Below are 21698 nucleotides of genomic sequence, written 5' to 3'. Positions count from 1 at the left end.
TGACCATAACAAGCACACAGATATGCCACTACTGGATGCGGAAACTTCTGTAGCATCATAAATTCTTCATGTAGAACTAAAAACAGGAAGTGATATTCCTACAAACAAGCACCACAGGTGTGGCGGGATGGTTCCCATTTTGGCAACAAAATAATTCAAGGAGAAAATACATACTTCCAGACACAAGTATGTTACCTACATCTGATCATCACACACATGAAGGTGTGAAGCAGGGAGTGCCGGGGAGGGGGTGGAGAAGCAGTGTTAGTTTTGCAAATTCTGTGATCCCAGCCAGTTCAGACTTCCCCTTTAATCTTTCAAAGGCTTCTCAGCAGGTTGGCAGTCTTGTAAAACAGTGACACCAACTGCTTGAAGAACTGAGCCCAGCACACAAAACGGGAGAGCCAACTTACTGTTTTATTGTTTTATTTGGGAAAAGTGCTTCTTACAAAAGGACAGCTGCAAAATACAGAGACCTCTGCAACAGTTACTCGGGCTTTTTATTCTTTTCCGTAAAGTCAAAGGACGGGTGGGAATTCAGGAATCTAAGCAGTAGAGGGGCTTGTCAGGAGCATCTCCCACGGACTTGCAGGGAACAGAGCAACAGCTAACAACTGAACTTGAGCTCGTCGTGTGGATGGCCACCCCACCTCCCTCCAGTGGAAAAGTAGGGCTTGTGACTGCAAACCAGTTACTCCGCTACAAGACACACCTCAGTACCTAGTTTTGAATTACATCCGTCTACCTGCAAAAAGGGCTCGGCGTGGACTGAGGCAAGTATCAGCAAAAAACCAACACAGAAACTCAACAAAACTCCTCAAATGAGGACAAAGGTTTTTCCAAAAGTGCCTGGACTGGAGAGGCTGAATCCTAAGACATTAAATACAACTGTGCATCCAAGACCCAGTTTGTGTTCATATATATAGGATCACCGGATAGTTTTAACCTCTATGGCTAACCCCATTTTTCTATATAGCCAGACAACGCTAGCACTGCTAGGATTAAGCACTACCAATGGAGCTGCCTTTAAGATCTACCCGCCACACAAGGCTGAAACCACTACACCAGGTTTGTCCACTAAGGCTAAGAAAACTGCATCTATGCAGGCATGGGAAGCTCATCTCTCACGCGCACACACTCATTCTCTCTCTCTCTCTCTCTCTCTCTCTCTCTCTCTCTCTCACACATTCACACACACACACTCTCTGCCCCCACCACACACCCACCAAACCTATCAGCCCTTGGAGTCAACCTTCTCCAACTCTATTTTAATGGTTCATTCACAACCTTCCTACCATGCTTAAACACAGTGGAAACCTCTACACATCTGCACTTGGTTCTGGTTACTCAGTAGTATTACTGCGTGCAATTAAACATGACACTAAAACCACAGACCAAGTGCACACGGCGGAGAATACAGGGTTAGGAACAAAACACAGATGCGCAGACTCACCAGAACCTCAAGGGTCCACCTCCTGTGCCTGTGGCAGAAGGCGACTTGCCAGCTTAGGTCCCTTCATCCATCACCCCTGTTCTGGAACTCCCCACAACGAAGGAATAGTGTTTTTTTGTTGTTGTTTTTGAGGAACCTGGGGAGTACTCCAATGAGTGTGGGAATGCATAAACACAATCTGCTTGAAAACAGATGACGCAACAAACCTATGCTCGCTAGCTGACAGTTAAATTCGTGTTAACAAAAAAAAAAAAAGCTAACTTTAAGATTTATTTTTGTAACTTTTTTTTTTTGAAACAGAGAAAACAACACACTCCTCAGGGTGGGGCCGAGGGACAGGGACAGGGACAGAAAGGGGCTAGAGAAGACAGGACCTGGGTAAGAAGTGTGACAACAGCACCTGGAGTTGAGAGGCCTGCCTAGGATAGCAACACGCACGCCACACCAGCACAGGGCACAGCTGCTGTCAGGGGCGGGGGGCGGGACGGGGCTCGGCAGACCAGTTCACACATCACAGCAGGCTGCTATAGATCCAAGTCATAAAAATCTTCCAGCTCATCGTGGAACAAGTCCCACTCGTCTTCAGAGTCTGTCAGCTCGTCATCCCCACCTGCAGCCAAAAGCATGAGCAACATCTCGCCCAGCTCAAAGGTGACCACCTCCTCGTCGTCGTTGTCAAAGGGGTTGCTGGTCTCCCTTTCCTCAATGAGCTCCCAGAAGTGGTTCCTTCGTTGGGCCTGCAAAAACAAGGCCATGATAGGGATGGCACTGTCCAGGGGGATCTTCTACTGTGCTGTTTATAAGGCAAAAAGACAAAACCCCCCAAAAATGGCCCGCATACCAGAGCGGCGTGACATAATCGGGACTCCCGACCAATGCCTCCCCTGGAGTCACCTGATGCAAGACCACCACCAGAAAAGAAACCCCTAGAACTCCAACACCCTGCTTGGTCTGGGTGTCCCTCCCAGTTTTGAGGTGTGTGTACTCCTCCTTTAATGCTGTAGTCTCACTGCCAGTCTACAGCAATCACCTGTGTCACCCAGCATGTGCAGGCCTCCACTGCCATCGTGCTCGGTCCCCTCTTAAAATTAAAAAAAAAAAAAAAAAAAGTGAGTTACCCGGTATCTGCTTGATGTTCCCACTTTCTGTCTCTGTGGCTCCTCTCTACGGCCATCAGGGTACGCATGCTTGTAAAAACAGTTCCCTCCAAATGGGCAGCTCCCACGGCCTTCATCAAAATACCTGCACGCCTTGTTGCTGGAAAGGAAAATACCGCAACCCTTATTCACAGTGGACCGCAGGTCTGTGTTGACTACTGTCCGGGCTGAGGCTCCTGCACTCAGGATGCCTGCCCCCCGCCCTCCCATGCTGTGTCCTCATCCTTCGAGGCATGTGTGTGCTAACGCATGAGACACTGACACTGTTTCAGGCTATGCTGGTACCACTTCTAGGACTGCAGATCCAACAGAGACCAAGTCTTCTAGGAAGCCAACACATGAGAATTAATATAGAACAACTATGGCATGGCTTGAGTGCGAGCACTCCCCAGCACGCGGCTTTGGACAGCAGCACAACAGACCTCACTATAACGCAGTCCCCAGGCACGCACCCAGGGACTGTATTGGACCAAGATACATGACCGGGCAAGTGTTACTGGGGGGTGACGAAACAAACCGTCCTGGGGAAGAAGAAAGGGCATGAAGGAGACAGGAAGGCCAAACGCAGCACCACTTTTCCAAGTAAACCCAAGTGCCGCTGAGCCCGTGGCTCAGGGAGAGGCGGCAGTGCGCATACCTCATGGCCTCCTTGTATTTCTGAATGAGTTTCTGCTTCTCTTCTTTCTCCTCCACCCAGTACTCACTTGGAATGACAAAGTTAGATGTGATCCGGCATTCTGGGCAGGACCTGGGAAACAATGAAGAGGCTACAGTGTGCATTCCCCTCCCGGGCCAGCGACACAGCGAGGGCACACCCTGGTGGGTCCCCCTCCGGGGTGACAAGCCTAACCCCAAGGATCATGGGCACTGCCTGCCAGCGGCCCACACACTGCCACACAACTGACCATTTCCTGGTAGGCAAGATAAGCTCATTTAAATCCAACTCCATGGCTAGCCAGTACGCTTAGGTTAAAAAATAAAGTAAAAAGAAAAAGACAGTTCACACAGACTCCTTTTTCTTTCATTTAAATAAATTTATTTCTTGCAACTTTGCTCTGTTTAGATTATGTAGCTTTTGTTTAGTTATGAGAACAATCTTTAAAGGATGGTAATTATTGGCTAGCTTAATGGATGGAATAGAACGTGGAATATGCGAAATGTTAGGAACATACATTTAGAGCCAGGTACGTGTTTTTCACTGAGCCGAAACTGGCTAATCCATTAGACACAATCTCCTCAGAAAAAGCACTGATACACAGGGTTTCCTCATTCAAATAAACGCAGATAGCCCAACTAACCTAGAAGCTACTCATTAGAAGAAAAACTACCCCACTCAACATAAATGCATGCAGTTAAATGTGGTCCGTCTGGTGCTAAGTTGGCACAAGGTGCTAGTAAATCGCGGCCCCCAACTAGGAAAGCACAAACGAGGATGGAGGGGGGGGGAGTCTCACTTTATGATCTTGCTCTCAAACTGCTTAGCACTCCTCCACTTGCGGATGCACTTGAGACAGTAGGTGTGGCTGCAGTTGGAGAGGATGCCGAAGCGGCGCTCGCTGGGGTTGGCCTTCTCGTAGACCACCTCCATGCAGATGCCACACAGCAAGTCCTTGCTGCGCTGCACTGCAAACGAGAGCTCCATGTCCTTCTCGTGGGCCTCGATGCAGGACTGCAGGGAGCAGAGAGAAAAGGGCCGTCAGCTCACCGAGAAGCCAACTGTCAACGCAAAAACAGTTTCCAATCTGGCATGAAGAGTAAATTTTTTATTCACAAGTGAACACGGGGAACATGACATTATGGGACTTTGCAAACACCGAGAACAAACCACGAAAATTTCAAAACGACCCAGCTGCCTCTTCCCCCAAACGCACAACCCTGCTGCTGCCCACAGTAAAGACAGTTCTGATACTATGTTCATTTTTCAGTTAGATGGACAATGTTCTTAAGCTTAAGGCTCTAACTAAAGGCCTGTCAGAAAATAAAGGTGAAGGAGGCAAACAAGCAGCAGTGACACCTGAAATGGACTATCAGGTGTTGGTACGTGCCATGCAACCATTAACACAGTCACGACCCAAGTATCTTAACTACCCCACAAAGGAAGGCCAGAGCCGTCAGCAGTTACTCATTTGGCACCCCCAAAGACCCCGGACTCAAGTAACCAGCCTTGCCAACTTAGGACATTTCCTACAACTGTGACCGTTCGTCACTGGCTTTGTTTACAGCTGTTCATGTCGCAGCATGTGGCCGGGGTCTGTACGCATAGCTAATACGCTAGACCACGTGTTCCCCGTCCACTCATCAGGCCAGGCACACAAAGGCTGCTTACACTTCAGGACTTGCGTAAATAACACTCAGGTGCAAGCGTTTGCATGGCTACCACACACTTCTGCAATCCATAAGGAGCAAGATTACAGGAAAATAGAAAAATGCAAAGTGCAACAGAAGTCACTCATAGTTCCACACGATGCGTAAAATTTTGTGCATTTCCTCATGTAAACCTTTTTTTATATCCCCCAATCTACAGAGGCAGGCAGGACTATATGTAATGACTTGTTCCACCTAACCTCACACTGGTATGTTGTGAAGATCATGTACTTATAGCACGTTTCCCTGCATAACCAAATTATTTTATTAAGCAGGGATGGATACAACCATGAGGTGACATTTTGTTCATAAAAGTTTGAAAATTAATGTTTTCTTGGGGCCTAGAACAATAGCCTGGCAGCTAAATCATTGCCTTGAACTCACCCGCACCCCATATGGGTGCTGCTGCTCAATTTCCAGCTCCCTGCTTGTGGCCTGCGAAAGCAGGAGGACAGCCCAGAGCCTTGGTATCATGCACCCACATGGGAGACCTGGAGTAAACTCCCATCTCCTGGCTTACATCAGCTCAGCCCTATCTGTTGCAGCCACTCGCGGAGTGAGCCACTGGACAAAAAAAAGATCTACCTCTCGGTCTCTGCTTCTCTTTGTAAATGTGACTTTCCAATTTAAAAAAAATAGTAATAATAAGAATAAAGAGAAAGCACAGTAATGCCTTCTTCACAAAAAGTTTTGTATGGTGAGAGGATTTAAAACCCCTGAAGCCCCAATACAATGCAGCCGGGAAGAGTCCAAGTCCCAGTTGCCCAGTTGTACCCACAGCAGTGTCACTGATAGAAGCCAACAGACAACTGGGAAAATAGGACGTGGCATTGCCATGCAATGGATCATTCTACAGCCGTCACAAGGAACGGAGTACAGAAAGCCTGAAGTGTGAACGGTGTGCTACAGGAAGGCAGACGCTCCCAACAGGCACTGGGCACACATCCACTCAAGGGCGAATGTCCCAAAATGTCCCAGACAGGCCAGTTGGTTAGTGTCTGCCCGAAGCTCAAGGCAAATACAATCAAGGGTCCCCGCTGACAGGTATGAATGAGGTTTCTTCCTAGGATGGGATCCCAAGATTAGAGAGTAATCGCTAACAGTCGCACAACTCTGTGAATAGACTCCCAACTATGGAACCCGCATTTACACAAAGTGGAGGGAAAAAAAGTGCATCATATGGAAGCTCAGGCTCAGAAAAACTACATAATATCGAAACAATGTTACAAGGACTTCTTGAAATGCAGGAAGGACAAGAAGGAATCCCCCATCTCCACCACCCACCCTTTGCCAGTAAGCACCGGGTCAACTCTGAGCCAAGAGCAAGGGTGGCTCGTCAGCCTCCACGCCCGTGGTACCCTGGGCACTTACTTTGATGTGCTGAGACCTTTGCGCGGCATCCATCGGGTGCAGCACCTGCAGCCCACACATGTCACAGGAGTCTCCGTGGAGATACACACAGTTCTCCCCATAGCGGCACTCTCCCACTGCGGCATAGGGGCAAAGCTGCTTCTTGGTTTCCGCAGCGGTTTGTTCTTTCTCTGATTCTTCCTTGGTCACTGAGCCCTGCGGGGGTGCTTCAGTGCAGGAAGAGGCAGCTGAAAATGTTGAAGAGGGTGGTAAAGGCCCAAAGGGATAAGGCAGAGATACGAACTATAAGGTACTGAGAACCTAACTGAGAAGGGGGAAAAAAATACAAAGAACTTCAATTAAACGCCAAAACAGTCTATTGAACTTCACTCTTGAAATGTTTTCTAATGCTGATTTTTCCAAAATTAGGCTTGTTTAAAAAAAAAAAAAGCTTCTTTAGTTATTTCTTGTATAATTGAAATTTAGTTTTAAAAAGTATTAACGAAAAAAAAAAAGCTCCAGGTTTTTTTTTTTTTTCCAAAGCATTCTGAATTCATTACCATTTGGGAGTCAAAAAGTTTCTTTCCATCTGCAAGTCTTAGGCAATCCAATTTAAAGTACTTAAGATTAGGCTAAACATGAAGATTGGAAGCAGGAAGGCTGTGAAAAATCGGCTAATTGGTGCACTACTGCCTAGCCCTCCAACTTCTACTTTACTCTTCAGAATACTTACTACGGCCACAGTAGGGCTGCCCAGGGACAAACTCAACGGCATTGACCCAGTCCTCTGAACCTGCGCCTACAGCTGCAAAGTTTGAATTTCGTGACTCGGTTTCGCCCGTATTCATTTCCGCGAGCGGTCCAGCTACGGAAGGGAGACTTGAGGAGGCGGCGGCAAGGGAAGGTTTTGCAGTTAGGTCGGTAGCAGCAGTGTCCTCCTGCTTCAGTGGCTTGCTATGTTCATACCTTTAACGACACAGAAAAGGAAGCCATCACTGTGTTTCCTGACATGCTCCCTGGCTCCTTGTCAAACCTTAGCTAGAGATAAACCAGAGAATTGCTTAAAAAGGCAGACATTTGATTAAATTTGCAAATGCAGAGTGGAGGCCATGGTCCCGCCTATATAGCAAGCCCATCTGTGATGGGAATACTACCTAGTTCCATTTATGAGCCGTGGGGCACATCAGAATAAGCCTCCACACCAAGACCAAGATCCCATAGGCCTCCCATAGTGAGTTCTGTTGGCTTCACTTCCAATCCACCTTCCTGCTAATGGCCTGGGAAGGCTTTGGGGCCCACATCCATGTGGAGACCCAGAAGAAGCTCCTGGCTTCCGAGCAGCAGTTGTGGCCATCTGGGGAATGAACCAGTAGATGTAAAATCCCTTCCTTCTCTCCTCTCCAGCCTTTTTTTTTATTTCAAAAGGCATATCTACAGAAAGATGGGCAGAGAAAATCTTCCATCTGATGATTTACTCCCCAAGTGGCCACAATGGCCAAAACGGAGCCAATCTAAAGCCAGGAGCTTCTTCCAGGTCTCCCACGTCGGGGAAGGGTGCCAAAGCTTTGGACCATCCTCTACTGCTTTCCCAGGCAATAAGCAGGGAGCTGGATGGGAAGTAGAACAGACAGGACTTGAACTGGTACCTACATGATATGTTGGTGCCACAGATAAAAGATTTGCCTACAGCAGCACCACACCAGCCCTACAATAATTCTCATTTACAAAATGGCTCTTAAGACTGATCAAGCCTGTATGCCAGCATCCACACTTCAAATCCCGCTATAACCAATTGTGATTTCTGCAACAGTAATACTGCTGAAAAGACCATGTAGTCAAAACCGGTTAATTGATTCAAATTCAATCCAAAGGAGCAGGTGTTTGGCACTGTGCTTAAGATTAAGATGTCCTTAAAGACAGGTGGTATGGTTGTCAAAGCGGCAGAGCTGAAGGCTCCTTTGCCTGCAAGCAATGGCATCCACTATGGGTACTATTTGGTCCCAGGTGCTCCACGTCCTCTCCAATTCTCTGCTTTCAGCCTGGAAGAGCAATAGAGGATGGCCTCTACCCAGCTGGCTCTTGGTTTTAGATCGGCTCAACTCCAGCCATTGTGGTCATTTGGGGAGTGAGCCAGCAGATGGAAGATCTGCCCCTCTGTCTCTCAGGCTCTGGGGGGAAAAAATGTGCCTTTCACGCCATCCCCAGTTCCAGGCTTCAGCACAGACTCCTGCTGACTGATGCACACACACCACGGGAGACAGCAGAGGATGCTGAAGCATTCGGGTCCCACCACCCATGTGCGACACCTGGACTGAGTCCAAAGATTGCAACCAAAGCTTTCAAGAAGAACTTTAAAACTTATAAAAAACTCAATAAGGACATCAGAAACATGACATGTGCAATAACATACTACCAACATCAAATGTTAGAGGCAGCATGTACAAACCGTAAATATGTATTTTTCTTCATGCATTCACAAATTAACCTCCCTTTCCAACCATTGCATGGTATATTTTATACTTCCTTGTTTTTTAAGATTATTTTTTTATTGTAAAGTCAGATATGCAGAGAGGAGGAGAGACAGAGGAAGATCCTCTGTTGATTCACTCCCCAACTTGCTGCAACAACCAGAACTGAGCTAATTTACTAATTTGAAGGGCAGAATTAGAGAGAGGAATGACTGAGACAGATTTCGCAGGGGCCCAGGCATGTCAGCCATCCCCTGCGATTTTCCAAAGTCAGAAGAGAATAGATTATCTGGAATTGAAGAGGTGCCCTGGAGACAATGGCATCATGGGCAGTGGCTAACTAACCTGTGTACTCACAGAGACCTATGCCCATTTTTGTTTTTAAAAAGTCATCGTTCTTTCTCTCTCTCTCCTCTTTCTATATCCGCCTTTCCAATAAAAACACAATAAATCCTTAAAAAATAAATAAATAAAATAAAATGCCGTTGTTGTGCCCGGCACCAGTTCATATATATGCCAGCTGCTCCACTTCCTATCCAGCTCCTACCTGGTGGCCTAGGAGAGCAGTAATGGGTGACCCAAATGGGATATTGCACGCACATGGCTCAGCTCTGGCCATTTGGCGAGTTAAGCAATGGTCAAAAGCCCTGTCCTTTTCTATGAATCTAATCTCCCAATAAAAACAATTCTAAAATGATTTACCATTAATACTGTATCCATCAATTATTTCATTTTCTTTTCAACTATAAGCATTTGAGTCTAACAGTTGGACGTATTTTGTTCTCTGGAAATACTGCACTAAAATAATTTGGCTATGACACTGCCAAAGTCTTACCCAATGCAGTTGGTTAAAGTCTGTCGAAGAGTCTTTGCCATGTCTCCCTTTAAAAGGTGGAACCCAGCTTCTTTCCTGTTGAATGTAGGCTGGGCTTAGTGACTTAGCCAGTGATGGCGACTGCTGTGACTAGGTCATAAAAGCCATTGTGCCTTCTCCTCCTTGTCCCCTTTCTTGAGTCATGTGCTCTAGGTAAAGCCAGCTACCAGTTACAAGTTTAAGGATGCTAAGGCACCACTACATCAAGGAACACAAGCAAAGGAACCGCGTCCTCCTGCCAAATATCCAGGAGCGCAGCATCCCCAGCAGTGGCCCTCTAGACACCTGACGCCGGGCCAGGTCAACTCCAAGGAAATACGTATGTGATCAGCAAGCCAGACGCTAGCCTCCTGAATCTGGGGGCAATCCATTTAATATCACCTAACCAACAAACATGGATGTTTCCTGAACTGATTTTTTTTTTAAAAAGATTTATTTGACTTTTTTATTGCAAAGTCAGATATACAGAGAGGAGGAGACGGAGGAAGGAAGATCCTCGGTCCACTCCCCAAGGGCTGCAACAGGTGGAGCCGAGCCAATCTGAAGCCAGGAGCCAGGAGCTTCTTACGGATAGATATCCCACACAGGTGCAGGGTCCCTAGGCTTTGGGCCATCCTAGACTTCTTTTCCAGGCCACAAGGACGGACCTGGATGGGAGGCGGGCCTTCTGGGATTAGAACCGGTGTCCACATGGGATCCCAGCGGGTGCAAAGCAGTGTATCAGATGCTGGGCCCGAAGCATTGCTTGTTTTTTTCAAAGATTATTTTTGGGCCCAGCGTGGTAGCCTAGTGGCTAAAGTTCTCACCTTGCATCCCATATGGGTCCTATCAACTCTGCTTCCTAGCCAACTCCCAGCACTAAGTATTTCCAATTTATTATGTCTAAACATTATTAGGACAGCACATTTTGCTTTGCTCCTAGCCCACCCCTGAAGAGAATGAATTTAAGGGAATTCTTACCTGCAGCGGTCTCCGTAAATACAGTACCCTCGCTGGAAATACTTGCACACTACGCCGTATGGACTGTCCGAGAGGTCATGCGAATAGCGACAATTATCGCCTTCCTTACAAACCCCATGCATAAAATACCTGTGACACAAAGGACCACAGAACCAGATTACAAAGGCTGAAACCAATCCAAGGACTCCTGGAATCCACCAGTAAACACACAAACATGAAATGAACACACAGTAGAATCAGACTGCTTCAGCACAAAACCACCCACACTTGGGTATACTGCAGGTGGGCAGCCTGGCACTAGGGCACCAGCTCACAAGGATCCACCTTGCCATTCTTTGCAGGTCAAGTCTCACCTGGCCCTCAGTTTACAGTCCTAGGAAGGTGGCATCTCACTTTCCACTAACTACAGTCCTATTGGCAGCTGTGTTCTTTAAAAATTCAAAGATATCAAAGATAAACAAAGGGCCGGGCCTGGTCCGGTAGCCTAGTGGCTCAACTCCTAGCCTTGCATGTGCCAAGATCCCATATGGACATTGAGTTCATGTCCTGGCTACTCCTCATCCAGCTCCCGGTCAGTGGCCTGGGAAAGCAGTCAAGGGCAGCCCAACACCATGGAACCCTGCACCAATGTGGAAGACCCAAAGGAACTTTCTTCTGTAAATCTGCCTTTCTAATAATAATAATAATGGAATAATGTAGGCTGAGAAAGTGGTCAGACTCCTTAGCACATAGTTTACCACTTTAAGAAATCCATCTGGCTTCCTGGAAAGCCATAGGTAAAAGCATGAAAGACCAGATGCTAAAACAGAAGCAGTGGTCACTCTGGCAGCTGCCTTAAAGGGCTGTGTGTGTGTGTGTGACTGGCAGGTTCCAAAAACCAAGCATGAGAATATGACTCACTAGTTTCCAACCCAAGCATGCCTGGGGAGCCGGATGCAAGGCAGCTTCCAAGACCCAGCCATCTGCCTCTCTATGTGACCAGAAAGATCAGGGAAGTGAGCAGGGCCTTGTTCTGGCAGCAGCACAATCCTCCAAACCTGCCTTTCCCCGCAGGGGAACAAGGGACAGCAAGCAACAAGGTAGATATGTGGTCTGGTTACTCGAGGGCCACAGAAAAGCGGCTATATTAAACACGGTCCACTCACCCACTGAACCGAACACTATCAAGATAGCTGTTCATCTCTAGCCAAGGGCTCTTGGGGATTCTCAGATGTCAAAGGCCCCATTTAAAGACCACCTGTGCTAGAACTTTGTATGTGACAGCAGGTTACAGAACAGTTATATAGTTATCAAGAATGTAAATTCCTAGTGTTGCAATCTGTAACAATAAAAGAACAAAGTCAAATTCTGGGAGTAATTAGCCTATTTCCCTAGTCCATAAGTGTAAGATGGCCTCATTCAGATTTGAAACACTACAGAGGTACTTCCCATAAGCCTCCTTCAAGTAGTCCAAGCTCCACTATTTATGAAAAATACCAGTGGATAAATCTTCATCGAATATAGGGAGACTTAAGGGCTTTAAAAAGAGTCAATAATTACGTTGTAATCCTGCCTCAAAGATTCTAATATGTGTCCATGTTGGATAATGGGTTACTCATCTGAAGCAATATCACTGAATATAGTTATTTATCACTCCACCTCTCGCATTATACACACAGCACAAAAACTCCCATCCAATACTTCAACATCCAGGGGGTGCGGGGGAGTGTTAGCTTGAAATCAGGTATTCAAGCTTGACTAAGGCCTGGTGCAATGGCTCAAAACTCAGCAAGTCCTCTACCTGGAAGAACTGACATTCATAAGGGTGCTGGTTAGTGTCCCAGCTGCTCTACTCCCCTCCAGCTCCCTGCTTATAGCCTGGGAAAGCACTAGGATGGGTCAAAGCCTTGGGACCCTGCACCCATATGGGACACCTGGAAGTAACTGCTGTGGCCATTATTTGGGGAGTGAGCCAGCGGATGGAGGATTTTGCTGTCTCATCTCTCTAAAGTTGCTTTTCCAATTACAAAAAAAGCAACAGCAGCAGCAGCTAAAGCAGCTTGATACAGTGTGCCTAAAAACCTAAAGCAGGTGGGGGCTGGTTTGAGATCTACCAGTCCCTAGCCTCAGTTGCTGCAACATTAGGGGAGTGGATCAATGTCCAAAAAGATGGAAGATCAGTCACTCCCTCTCTGAATTTCTGCCTTTCAAATAAATACATAATAATAAACAAGTCTAAAGCTGTTAAAGTGAAGTAGAGAAATCTACTCTTTTAAAAAATATATTTATTTGAAAGATACAATTACAGAAAGAAGAGAGATCTTCCATTACTGGTTCACTCCCCAAATGGGTCATTAGGGTTAGCGCTGGGACAGTTCACAGGCAGCAACCAGGAGTCTCTGAGTCTCCCACATGGTTGCAGGGTTTCAAAGGTCATCCTCCATTGTTTTCTCAGGCCATTAGCAGGGAGCTAGGTAGGAAGTGGAGCTGCGAAAACATGAACAAGCAGAGAGGGGACGCTGGTGCAGTAGTAGGTGATGACTTTTTACACGGTCACGGCACCCACTCTTGGATCTATTCTTAAATCCCTTTTTTGTCACACTCCCAACAATGCTCTTGATTATGTCAAACGAAGCTTTCCGCTAATTACTACCAGACAGTTGCAGACCTATCTTTCCTTGACCAGCTGCTTCCAGGTGCAAGCCCCCGTAGTGCCCGCACTCTTCCTTCGCACTGCTGAAGCACCCACACATCTGACATTTGTGCCGGATCAAAACTGTTCTTTATACTCCAAAATGCCAGGAAGAGTGACAATGAGCCAACACACAGACCAGCTGGCCTGGGAAAGTGTAGCAACTGACCGAGCTTTATTGCCACTGCCTCAGACCACAGGATGGTGCTTGGCTTCTTAGATATTGTTATACGAACATTAGTGCGGAATTACAATGGATTATAATGAACCACTGCAAAGCAAGTGAGTAAGGCCTGCAATCCTACCTTATAAACAAGGAAAATGGAAGCTAAACCTCAAATGATGGAAATTACATCAACTTTACAAACCAAATCATCCTAACCACTCACTCTTCTGCAAAATGAGTCCTTCCTGCTGACGCTGTTCAGCTGGTGGTAACCCATTGACAGTGAGCCAGCAAACAGTTCCTGTTAGCCCAGAGTCTAGTGGAATAGACGCAAAGGCAGGCAGAGGACCAACAAACACAGAGCTCTAATCTTACTAGAGGCTACAAAGAAAAACTAGATGGTGTCCTAAGAGCCAAGAAAAAAAAAATATGACCCAATCAGGTTATCAGTCTCAAGGAAGGCTTTCCCAGAGTGATGTGTGCTTTAAAACTGGGTGATTGAAGAAATCAATACTCCGGTCAGAAGGTCAGCATGTGCAAAGGCCCTGCCTGGAATTAAGACAAGTAGGATGATGACCACAAGGTACTAAGGGCAGGCTGGCAGGGAGCGTAAAGAGATTAAGAGCAAACATGGAGTGTGTGGAAGAAAAACGGGCAGGGAACAGACCCAGTGTAAACCCAGCAAAAGATCCCAAATAGGCAAGTATTGGAATCAATTTCAATTTTACAGTACTACTGTCATGTCTTGACTGTTGATATTCAAATATAGATAAATACAGCTACCAAAACAGTCCAAACGTCACCAGATTGAATCAGAAGCAGACCACTCCCATCTGAGCAGTATTCAAAAGCAATTTTAGATTCCAAATTAGCAAGATTCTAGCTTTGTCACTTACTTGCTGTGACTCTTAATGTGAGTTGCACTTCCCTGAGACTTAAGAGGAAAAAAAAGGAAAAGGCAGAACCCTGGGTACCACACAATGGCTTAATTGAATAAATCCTCCTCTTGCAAGTGCCGTGAACCCATGTGGGTAGCAATTCATGCCCCAGCTGCTCTACTTTTGTTCAACTCCCTGCTCATGGCCTGGAAAGCAGTAGAGGATGGCCCAAAGCTTTGGGACCTTGCAGTCACAAGGGAGATCTGGAAGAAGCTCCTAGCTTCAGATCGGCTCAGCTCCAGCCACTGTGGCCACTTGGGGAGTGAACCAGTGGATGACAGCTCAGTCTCTGCTCTCCATAAATCCATTTGCCTTTCCAACAACAACAAAAAGCAACAGACTTAACTGGAATGTCTTCATTGATCCCACATTTCACTTCACATCCTTCCTTTCAGTCTTGCTCTGCCCTGTCACATCTTTTTAAGATTTATCTTTATTGGAAAGTCAGATTTACAGAGAGAAGCAAAGACCTTCCATCTGCTGGTTCACTCCTTAAGTAACCACAACCGTCAGAGCCAAGTTAATCTGAAACCAAGAGACAAGACCTGCTTCCAGGTCTTGTACTTCGGTGCAGAGTCCCAAGGTTTTGGACCATCCCTCCTGTTTTCCCAGCAGGGAGCTGGAAGGGAAGTGGAACAGCTGGGACACAAACACCCATATGGGATCCCAGTGTGTTCAAAGTGAGGACTTTAGCCACATTCAACAATGCACTTAAGGAGTTACCTATGGAAAATAATCAGTAAAGAGAGAAAAGACAGCAGCCTATATATCATGTCACAGTCTTCTAGCCAGAAGACAAAGCAAATACCCTTTTCCAGCACAGAGGGAATGGATACGCATGGGGAGCTGCAGGAGGAACCAGCTACCTAGTGGTGAAGTTCCAGAGGTCCGCTACCAGCACTGCTGGAAGAACCCAGACACTTAACCACCTCGGTACCTGCATAATCAACAGAAACACGAGAACTGGGTCCTAATTAGTTACTGCCAAATATGAAGCATTATTTCACATGATGGCTTCATATGTCTGGGTCTTTTGGCTTGTATTTTTATTTGCTTTTTATGGCTCAGAGATATGCCATGAGTACACCCAGAATTAGGGACAATCTTAACAGTGAGTGGCAGCCCTCATTGCAAGTCGCCTCAGTTTCAGTCTAAGGATTAGGATATAATCTAACAGACAACAAGAAGCAATACAAGGGAACCTATCTCCCAGGAATTTTTCCAAAAACAATACCAAGTCCTGGTGCTTTATTTTTAAATGCCACCATCAAAAACCCATCCAAATTTACCTGGATGTCACTGGCCAGGCTGACCTGGCCTGAGGCTGTCAACAGAGTTTGTCCCACTGAGAAGATTCTTTGACTCCAAACACACAATGCCCAGAAACAAAGAAAAATGCAGAAGAAATCAATCACCTTAGTGCTGTACCTCTAGTACAGCCTACTGCTGTAGTCACCAAGTTAGAGAATAAGAAACCTCAGAAATGGGTTGTGAGGAAACAAGAGACTCACAACACCCTCAGAACCTCCAAGCAGCAACAATGATCCACGGCTTTCCTATTAACTAATGGTATTTATATATATATATAAACTGGACTGTATTTGAGAGGAAGGGAGAAGAGTGGATGCTTCCATCTGCTGGTCCCTGTCCCCCTCAATCACCTACAGTGGCCAGAAAGGTCGAACTAGGGAACCAGCTCTCATGAGGGTGGCAGAGTTATTTCCAGATGGGCACTGGTTCACATCCCACTGTGTTACTTCCCATCCAGCTCCTGCTTCTGACATGGGAAAGCAGTTGAGAATGCACCAAAGCCTTTGGGCCCTGCACCCAGGAGACCCTGAAGAAGCTCATAGCTTTGGATCAGCTCAGCTCTAGCAGTTGCAGTCATTTGAGGAATGAACTAGCAGATGGTTGGAAGATTTTTCTGTTTCTTCCTCTCTGTAAATCTGCCTTTCAAATAAACTATAATCTTAATAAATGTGTGTGTGTGTATATATATATATATTTCTAATCATTTAGACAGGGTAGGGTGGCAGACAGAGGAAGAGACAGAGATATTCCACCTGCTGAGTCAGAAAACCTAGTCTGGTGTCCCACGGGTGCAGGGGCCCAAGCACTCCAGCTACCATCTGCTGCTTCCTGGGCATGTTACAGCAGGAAAAACAGAACTTCAACCAGCTCTCTAATGTGGCAGGCAGGCACACCACCCACAGCACCACAAAGCCTGCCCCTTATTCTGTTCCTCTCCTTCAGTACTTAAATACAGTAAGTTGGAGAAAACACCTAATCTCCATAATAACATCTGTGGAAAAACTTTTCTTGGAACTATAACTTTTTCAATGTCACTCTAGTTTTATGGCCTGCTTTATCACATAAATAATAAATTTCACAACAGACATCACATGTAAAGTGAATGTCTGACTAGCTCTGTGCAGGTACAGCTGTCACCTGTGGCACCAGCATCCCACACAGGCTCCAGCCGAGTTCACCCCGCTTCTGATCTAACTCTGAGGCACCTGGAAAGCCAGGAAAAGACCCTGGCCATGGCCTGGCCCAACTCTTCAGTTATTTCTGCCACTTAGAGTGAACTAGCTCATGGAAGATCTCCCCCAGTCTCCTCGGCTCTGATTTTCAGATAAATATTTTAAATATCTTTAAAAATTTTCCTAAAAAGATTTCCTTCACCTTTAAGCTATATTAGCTACATGTTTGAAAAATTTGGAAAAGCTGCTAACTGCATATTATTTCAAGTGCCAGAACAATCTTCTACCACTATAGAAGCATTCTAGTAATGTTTAAAATAAAAACCACAATTTGCACATTAAATGTATTAATGTCACAGACATTAACAACCTTATTCCATTGCCTTCCCCCCTAATCAAAGATAAGAGAGCAGCCTGCTGGGGGCAGCATAACACAACTTCTTAGGAAAGGTTTCTTGGGGTTTTCCTTAGGTTACAAAGTATAAGGAGAATTTCAACAGCAACATTAAGAAAACAGTAACCAACAACTAAGAAGGAAACGCAGATGATTCCCAAAGAGCTTCTAACTGAAGCTGCTTACACTTTAATGCCCATAGGCACTTGCTCAGAGCAGAAGTGATCCTTTATAAAAACAGTAGAACCCATCATTACCTTGAATCTGCTTCAAAGGAGATTTATAGTCCTGTACACTTCAAACTTCCTTTAATACCAGGGACTCCCCCATAATAGGCATTCTATGTTTACTTATTAAAAAGTTTTTGCACCTTCTATCAAGTCTTTTGTCTTTGTAAATTTATAAATTTGAGGCATTGGAGTGTCTTGCTCCAAGTCTTTTTTTAAGAAAATATTTCCTTTTTTAAATCTGAAAGGGAGAGCAGACACAGATTTTCTAACAGTGCACTCTCCCAGATGCCCACAGCAGCCAGGGCCGGGCTGAGACAAGGCAGGGGATTCCAGGGAACTCCCCCAAGAGGGTGGCAAGGACTGCAGCAGATGCATCACCAGATGCCTGCGGGGATATGCAAAAGCAGAAAGCAGAGATTGACTCTAAACATTTGGAAATGGGATGCAGATGCCTCAAGAGGCGGCTTAGCTCACTTGACCATAACACCCTCCATGGTTTTGTTCCCATTTTTATTTTGAATTTTATGATACAACCAAATAAGTTCATATTTAACTAAGTATGATCTTGTCAACATCCAACATTTCACTGCAGAGAATGCAGTGATGAGAACCCTACAGGCACAACAAATTCAATCGGGCCCCACATGCTAAGATGATCTAAAAGTAAAGCCTTCACAGCTGTTGTTCTACATCCGAAGAGGAACTCTTCAAAAATCACATTGGTACCTAGAATCATCTTTAAAAACACTAAAACTCAACACAGATCAATTAACTTATGTATCAGTTTCACTCAACTGGTTAAAGCAAAATTGATTTAAGCCCTCCCCCCCCAAAAAAAACACAAAAGCAAGTACCTCAAAAGCCTGTTTCATGTACATGTTCTTAAATTAGGTTACTCAGCTATGCAAAAAATTTTTCTTTAGGCTTTATTTAGTTGAAAATCAGAGTTAAAAGGAGAGGTTTGAAAACAAGCAACCAGAGTTCAGATCAATATTCATACAGGATGCAGCTTAAACCGGCTTAAAATGTTTGTGATACTGGCGAGGAGGGGCAAACACCAAGGAAAAGCCCCTACAGAGGGAGAAGTGTGGCGAGCAACAAAGAATTCCGGGCTGCTGTAAGGCTGGGCTCAAGTTACAGCCACCACAGCAGTGTCCCGCTGTTGGTGGGCATCCAAGGCTGGGCTACCTACTGAGCCGGGCGGTGGGGGCCTGAATCGCACTTCTGGAAGAGCTCACATTCAAGCCAAAGGGCATCAGTGTCTGAGGCCGACTGGACCGGGAGGCGGTTAGAATGGTTTGAAAGTTCCACAAAGATGATTTAAAAAAAAAAAAAAAAACTGCAGAGAAAAGACACAACAGGCTCCAGGCAAAGGAAGTCTTCCTCACTTCCAACCTTAGGACCGATAGAAGAGCAAGACAGGTTACCTAAAACTGCATTCATGCCTTCTGCATCCCATCACCGGAAATAATTAAGATTATCATTCACGTTTCACATGTATCAGAGACAGCAAGCTTCCATCTCGCAACCAATAAATGTACCAAACGAAAAACCGGCAATTCCTCCATCTGGGGGTGTCCAGGACCATAGGAGTGGTTTCACGTATATGTGTATAAATTATCCCAGGCAGATGAAAGCCGGCCTTTTGGCTGTATTTTCCAAGCCGACGGAAAAAGGCTTGTAGTCCCCCACTAATGGTTCTCCAAAGACCAGAGCATAACAAATACACAATCAAGCGCCCTCCTTGGTGCACGGCTCAGGCATTTTTTACATGCGTAACCGCCAGCCACTTATTTCGCTATTATTTTTGCACGACATTCCAAACCCAAACTAGAGCTGTCCCTCGGGGCTCCCCATCGGAAGTAGGATGCATGAATTTCAAAAGAACCCCCGTGCCCCGGGGTTGAGGGGGTTGGTGGGCAGAGGATCACAATGGCAGCTCAGAAAACCAAGGGCGGAGGGGACGACCCCGGCGCCCTCCCCCCACCCACTGCCCCCGCTAGGTTCGGAAGAAGACAAAGCTCGGAACCGCCAACCTCCGCAAAAACATACAAAAGAAGAAATACAAAAGCCGCTTCCCCGGGTCGGGAAGAGGCGGCGACGACCAAGAGACGTTACGAATAGATGACACCACCGAAGAGGCTCCCGGGGGCCCGGCGGCGGGGGGCTCTCCAGGACCAGCAGAGCGTCGTTGGAAGCCGGGGTCCTCAACCTGCCGCCTCGCGACCCCGACCCCGCAGCTCCCGAGCGGGAGGCAGGCAGGCAGGCGCGCCGGCATCCGCAAGACACACACAAAAACCTAGCCGGAAAGGAGACCTCCCACCTCTCCAGAATGGTGGTGGCCACAGAACACAGGCCGGGGAGGTGGCACTGCAGCCGGGCGGCCCCGCAGCGATCGCGCGCGGCCCACCAGGGGTTGACGCAGCCACAAGCGGGGGAGATGGCGGCGGCCGCGGGGACGCCGGGTGTGGGGGGGTGGCCATAACGCAGGGGACCCCCTTCTCTCCCTGCCTCCCTTCCGCAGCCCCCTCCCCTCGCCAGGCGCCCCTCCACGCAACGTCCTACCTGCAGGTGACCTGTTTGGTCCAGCCGCCGCCGCCTTCGTGGCCGACGCCCCCTCCTCCCGCCCCCGGGGACGGGGCGGTGACTGTGGGGATAGGGGTGGGGGAGGCCGCTGCCACCACCGCCGCTGCCGCTCCTGCTCCTGATGTTGTGGCTGTTGTTCCGGGAGCTGCAGCCTCCGCCATTACTGTTTATCCCACACAGCAATGGCCCCGGAACTTCCGGGATCACATAGTTCCGGTCCGGCTGCGGGAAGGAGAAGGCGAGCGAGGGCGAGGCGCAGGGAGGGGAAGGAGACTGAGGTGCTGGCTCGCTCCCACCGACCCCGCGTCGCGTCTCCTTGAGCTCCTGCCACTTGAACTGCGGGCCTGGAGCGTGCGCGCCCGCGGCCCGCCCCCCGCGCCCGATTGGTGGAGCGGAGGTCTCAGCCAGGGATGATGGGGTGGGACCAGCGGCCAGCGCGCTGCAGGTGCGCCCCGGTCCGCGCAGCCCTGCGAGCCAGTCCAAACGAACGCTTGCTGCTGAGGGGAGATGGGTGTCACGCTGGGGTGGGGGTGGTCACGGGGCTCTTGCGGGCGTTGAAGACCAGCGTTCTAAAGAGGGCTTTGCTGTCTCCCCAGGAAGAACGCGGGCTAGATACCTGCTCCCTGGAAGCCTGTTTCTTTCACGAGGATGACAGCCTCCACGGTTAAGAGTTCAAAATGGAACCACTGTGTCAAGCCCTAACCATGCAATCAAATTGTCAACGGAGCCGGTAGATTACAAAGGAAGACATTTCATTCATGCTTGCCTGATGACAACCACAAGCACAAAAACCTGTGCCAAACCCACAGTGCTTGTGTGTCAGGGTCATCCCCAAGCTTACACAGGGATACCTGCCCTACCTTGTTCAACGTTGTGGAAGGTCCCTATAGCTGAGGATTATTATAATTTCAAAACAGCTTCCTTAATCCTCATTCTACCTTTTAACACTTCCTCCCGGCAAAAATATGCACATAGTATGGCGCGTGCATTCCCATTCCAGGTTGATTCCTGGATAAATGTGCCACTAAGTCCTCTGTTGATAACAGATTGCTGCGGGCATCCCAGGAAATACTTAGAAGCCACAGAGCTTAGTGCCTGATACAATGTAAACACTTCAGTGTTATCTCTTCCTCCATCAAAACCTACTGAAACCCCAGAAAATAGCTCAGTGGGACTCAATAAACCTGTAAGCCTTAGTTAGCTTACTCTGGTTTACTTTGGCTATCTCCCAGCTTCCGTTTCTAGTCTTGTGTTTTGGAGTTACCTCTTGGAACTCCTTCTCTGTCTGACTTATATCTGGAATGTATTAAGGAGTCCTAATTAAACAAGCTTGCTGATAACAGGGCCCACTCGAAATTAGAAAATGACAAATCCATAGTAACCCAGTCAATGGAGATCCCAAGAGAAGGAAATGGTCATTATCCTGAATTTCGTTCATCTGCTAAAGTGAAGCATCAGACAGAAAATCTTCCTTTTTGTCTCTCCTCCCATCTTTATATATGCCTTTCCAATAAAATGTTTAAAAAAATGAAAATGAGGTGAAGGCCTATGTCCCAGCTTCTCCAGTAACATAAGTTATCCTAAGACATACAGTGAACAACCTG

At 47.0% G+C, this 21698-nt stretch overlaps 1 protein-coding gene across 4 annotated transcripts; it reads right to left on the bottom strand.

Annotated features, from left to right (window-relative positions):
- Window positions 1–1710: 1710 nt before the first annotated feature.
- On the bottom strand, window positions 1711–20423 carry MKRN1 (makorin ring finger protein 1). Of its 4 annotated transcripts, none has more exons than XM_041002485.1 (9): window positions 20074–20423; window positions 10627–10755; window positions 9628–9702; window positions 7058–7290; window positions 6346–6572; window positions 4065–4279; window positions 3248–3358; window positions 2572–2710; window positions 1711–2190 (listed from the first exon to the last, which is right to left on the bottom strand). In XM_041002485.1, exons 1-9 carry the CDS (start codon window positions 20253–20255, stop codon window positions 1978–1980), a joined length of 1524 nt encoding a protein of 507 aa, XP_040858419.1. In that variant the 5' UTR covers window positions 20256–20423; the 3' UTR covers window positions 1711–1977. The 4 variants fall into 4 exon arrangements, with proteins under 4 accessions (XP_040858419.1, XP_040858421.1, XP_040858420.1 ...); XM_041002487.1 differs by having other exon boundaries at window positions 3315–3358; XM_041002486.1 differs by lacking the exon at window positions 9628–9702 and having other exon boundaries at window positions 20074–20419.
- Window positions 20424–21698: the final 1275 nt, after the last annotated feature.

This window comes from Ochotona curzoniae, unplaced genomic scaffold (genome assembly GCF_017591425.1).
Source record: "Ochotona curzoniae isolate NIBS_2020 unplaced genomic scaffold, NIBS_Ocur_1.0 scaffold_2476, whole genome shotgun sequence".
NCBI classification, from domain to species: Eukaryota; Metazoa; Chordata; class Mammalia; order Lagomorpha; family Ochotonidae; genus Ochotona; species Ochotona curzoniae.
This window is presented reverse-complemented; position numbering and strand designations above follow the sequence as displayed.

Excerpts from the sequence above, each read along its gene's own strand:
- MKRN1 (XM_041002485.1), bottom strand. The coding sequence starts at position 20,255 with ATGGCGGAGGCTGCAGCTCCCGGAACAACAGCCACAACATCAGGAGCA. Across the intron at positions 7,291-9,627 it reads ACTTTAACCAACTGCATTGG|GTATGAACATAGCAAGCCAC; the intron begins GTAAGACTTTGG and ends GTGTCGTTAAAG. Across the intron at positions 2,191-2,571 it reads GAACATCAAGCAGATACCGG|GCCCAACGAAGGAACCACTT; the intron begins GTAACTCACTTT and ends TTGTTTTTGCAG.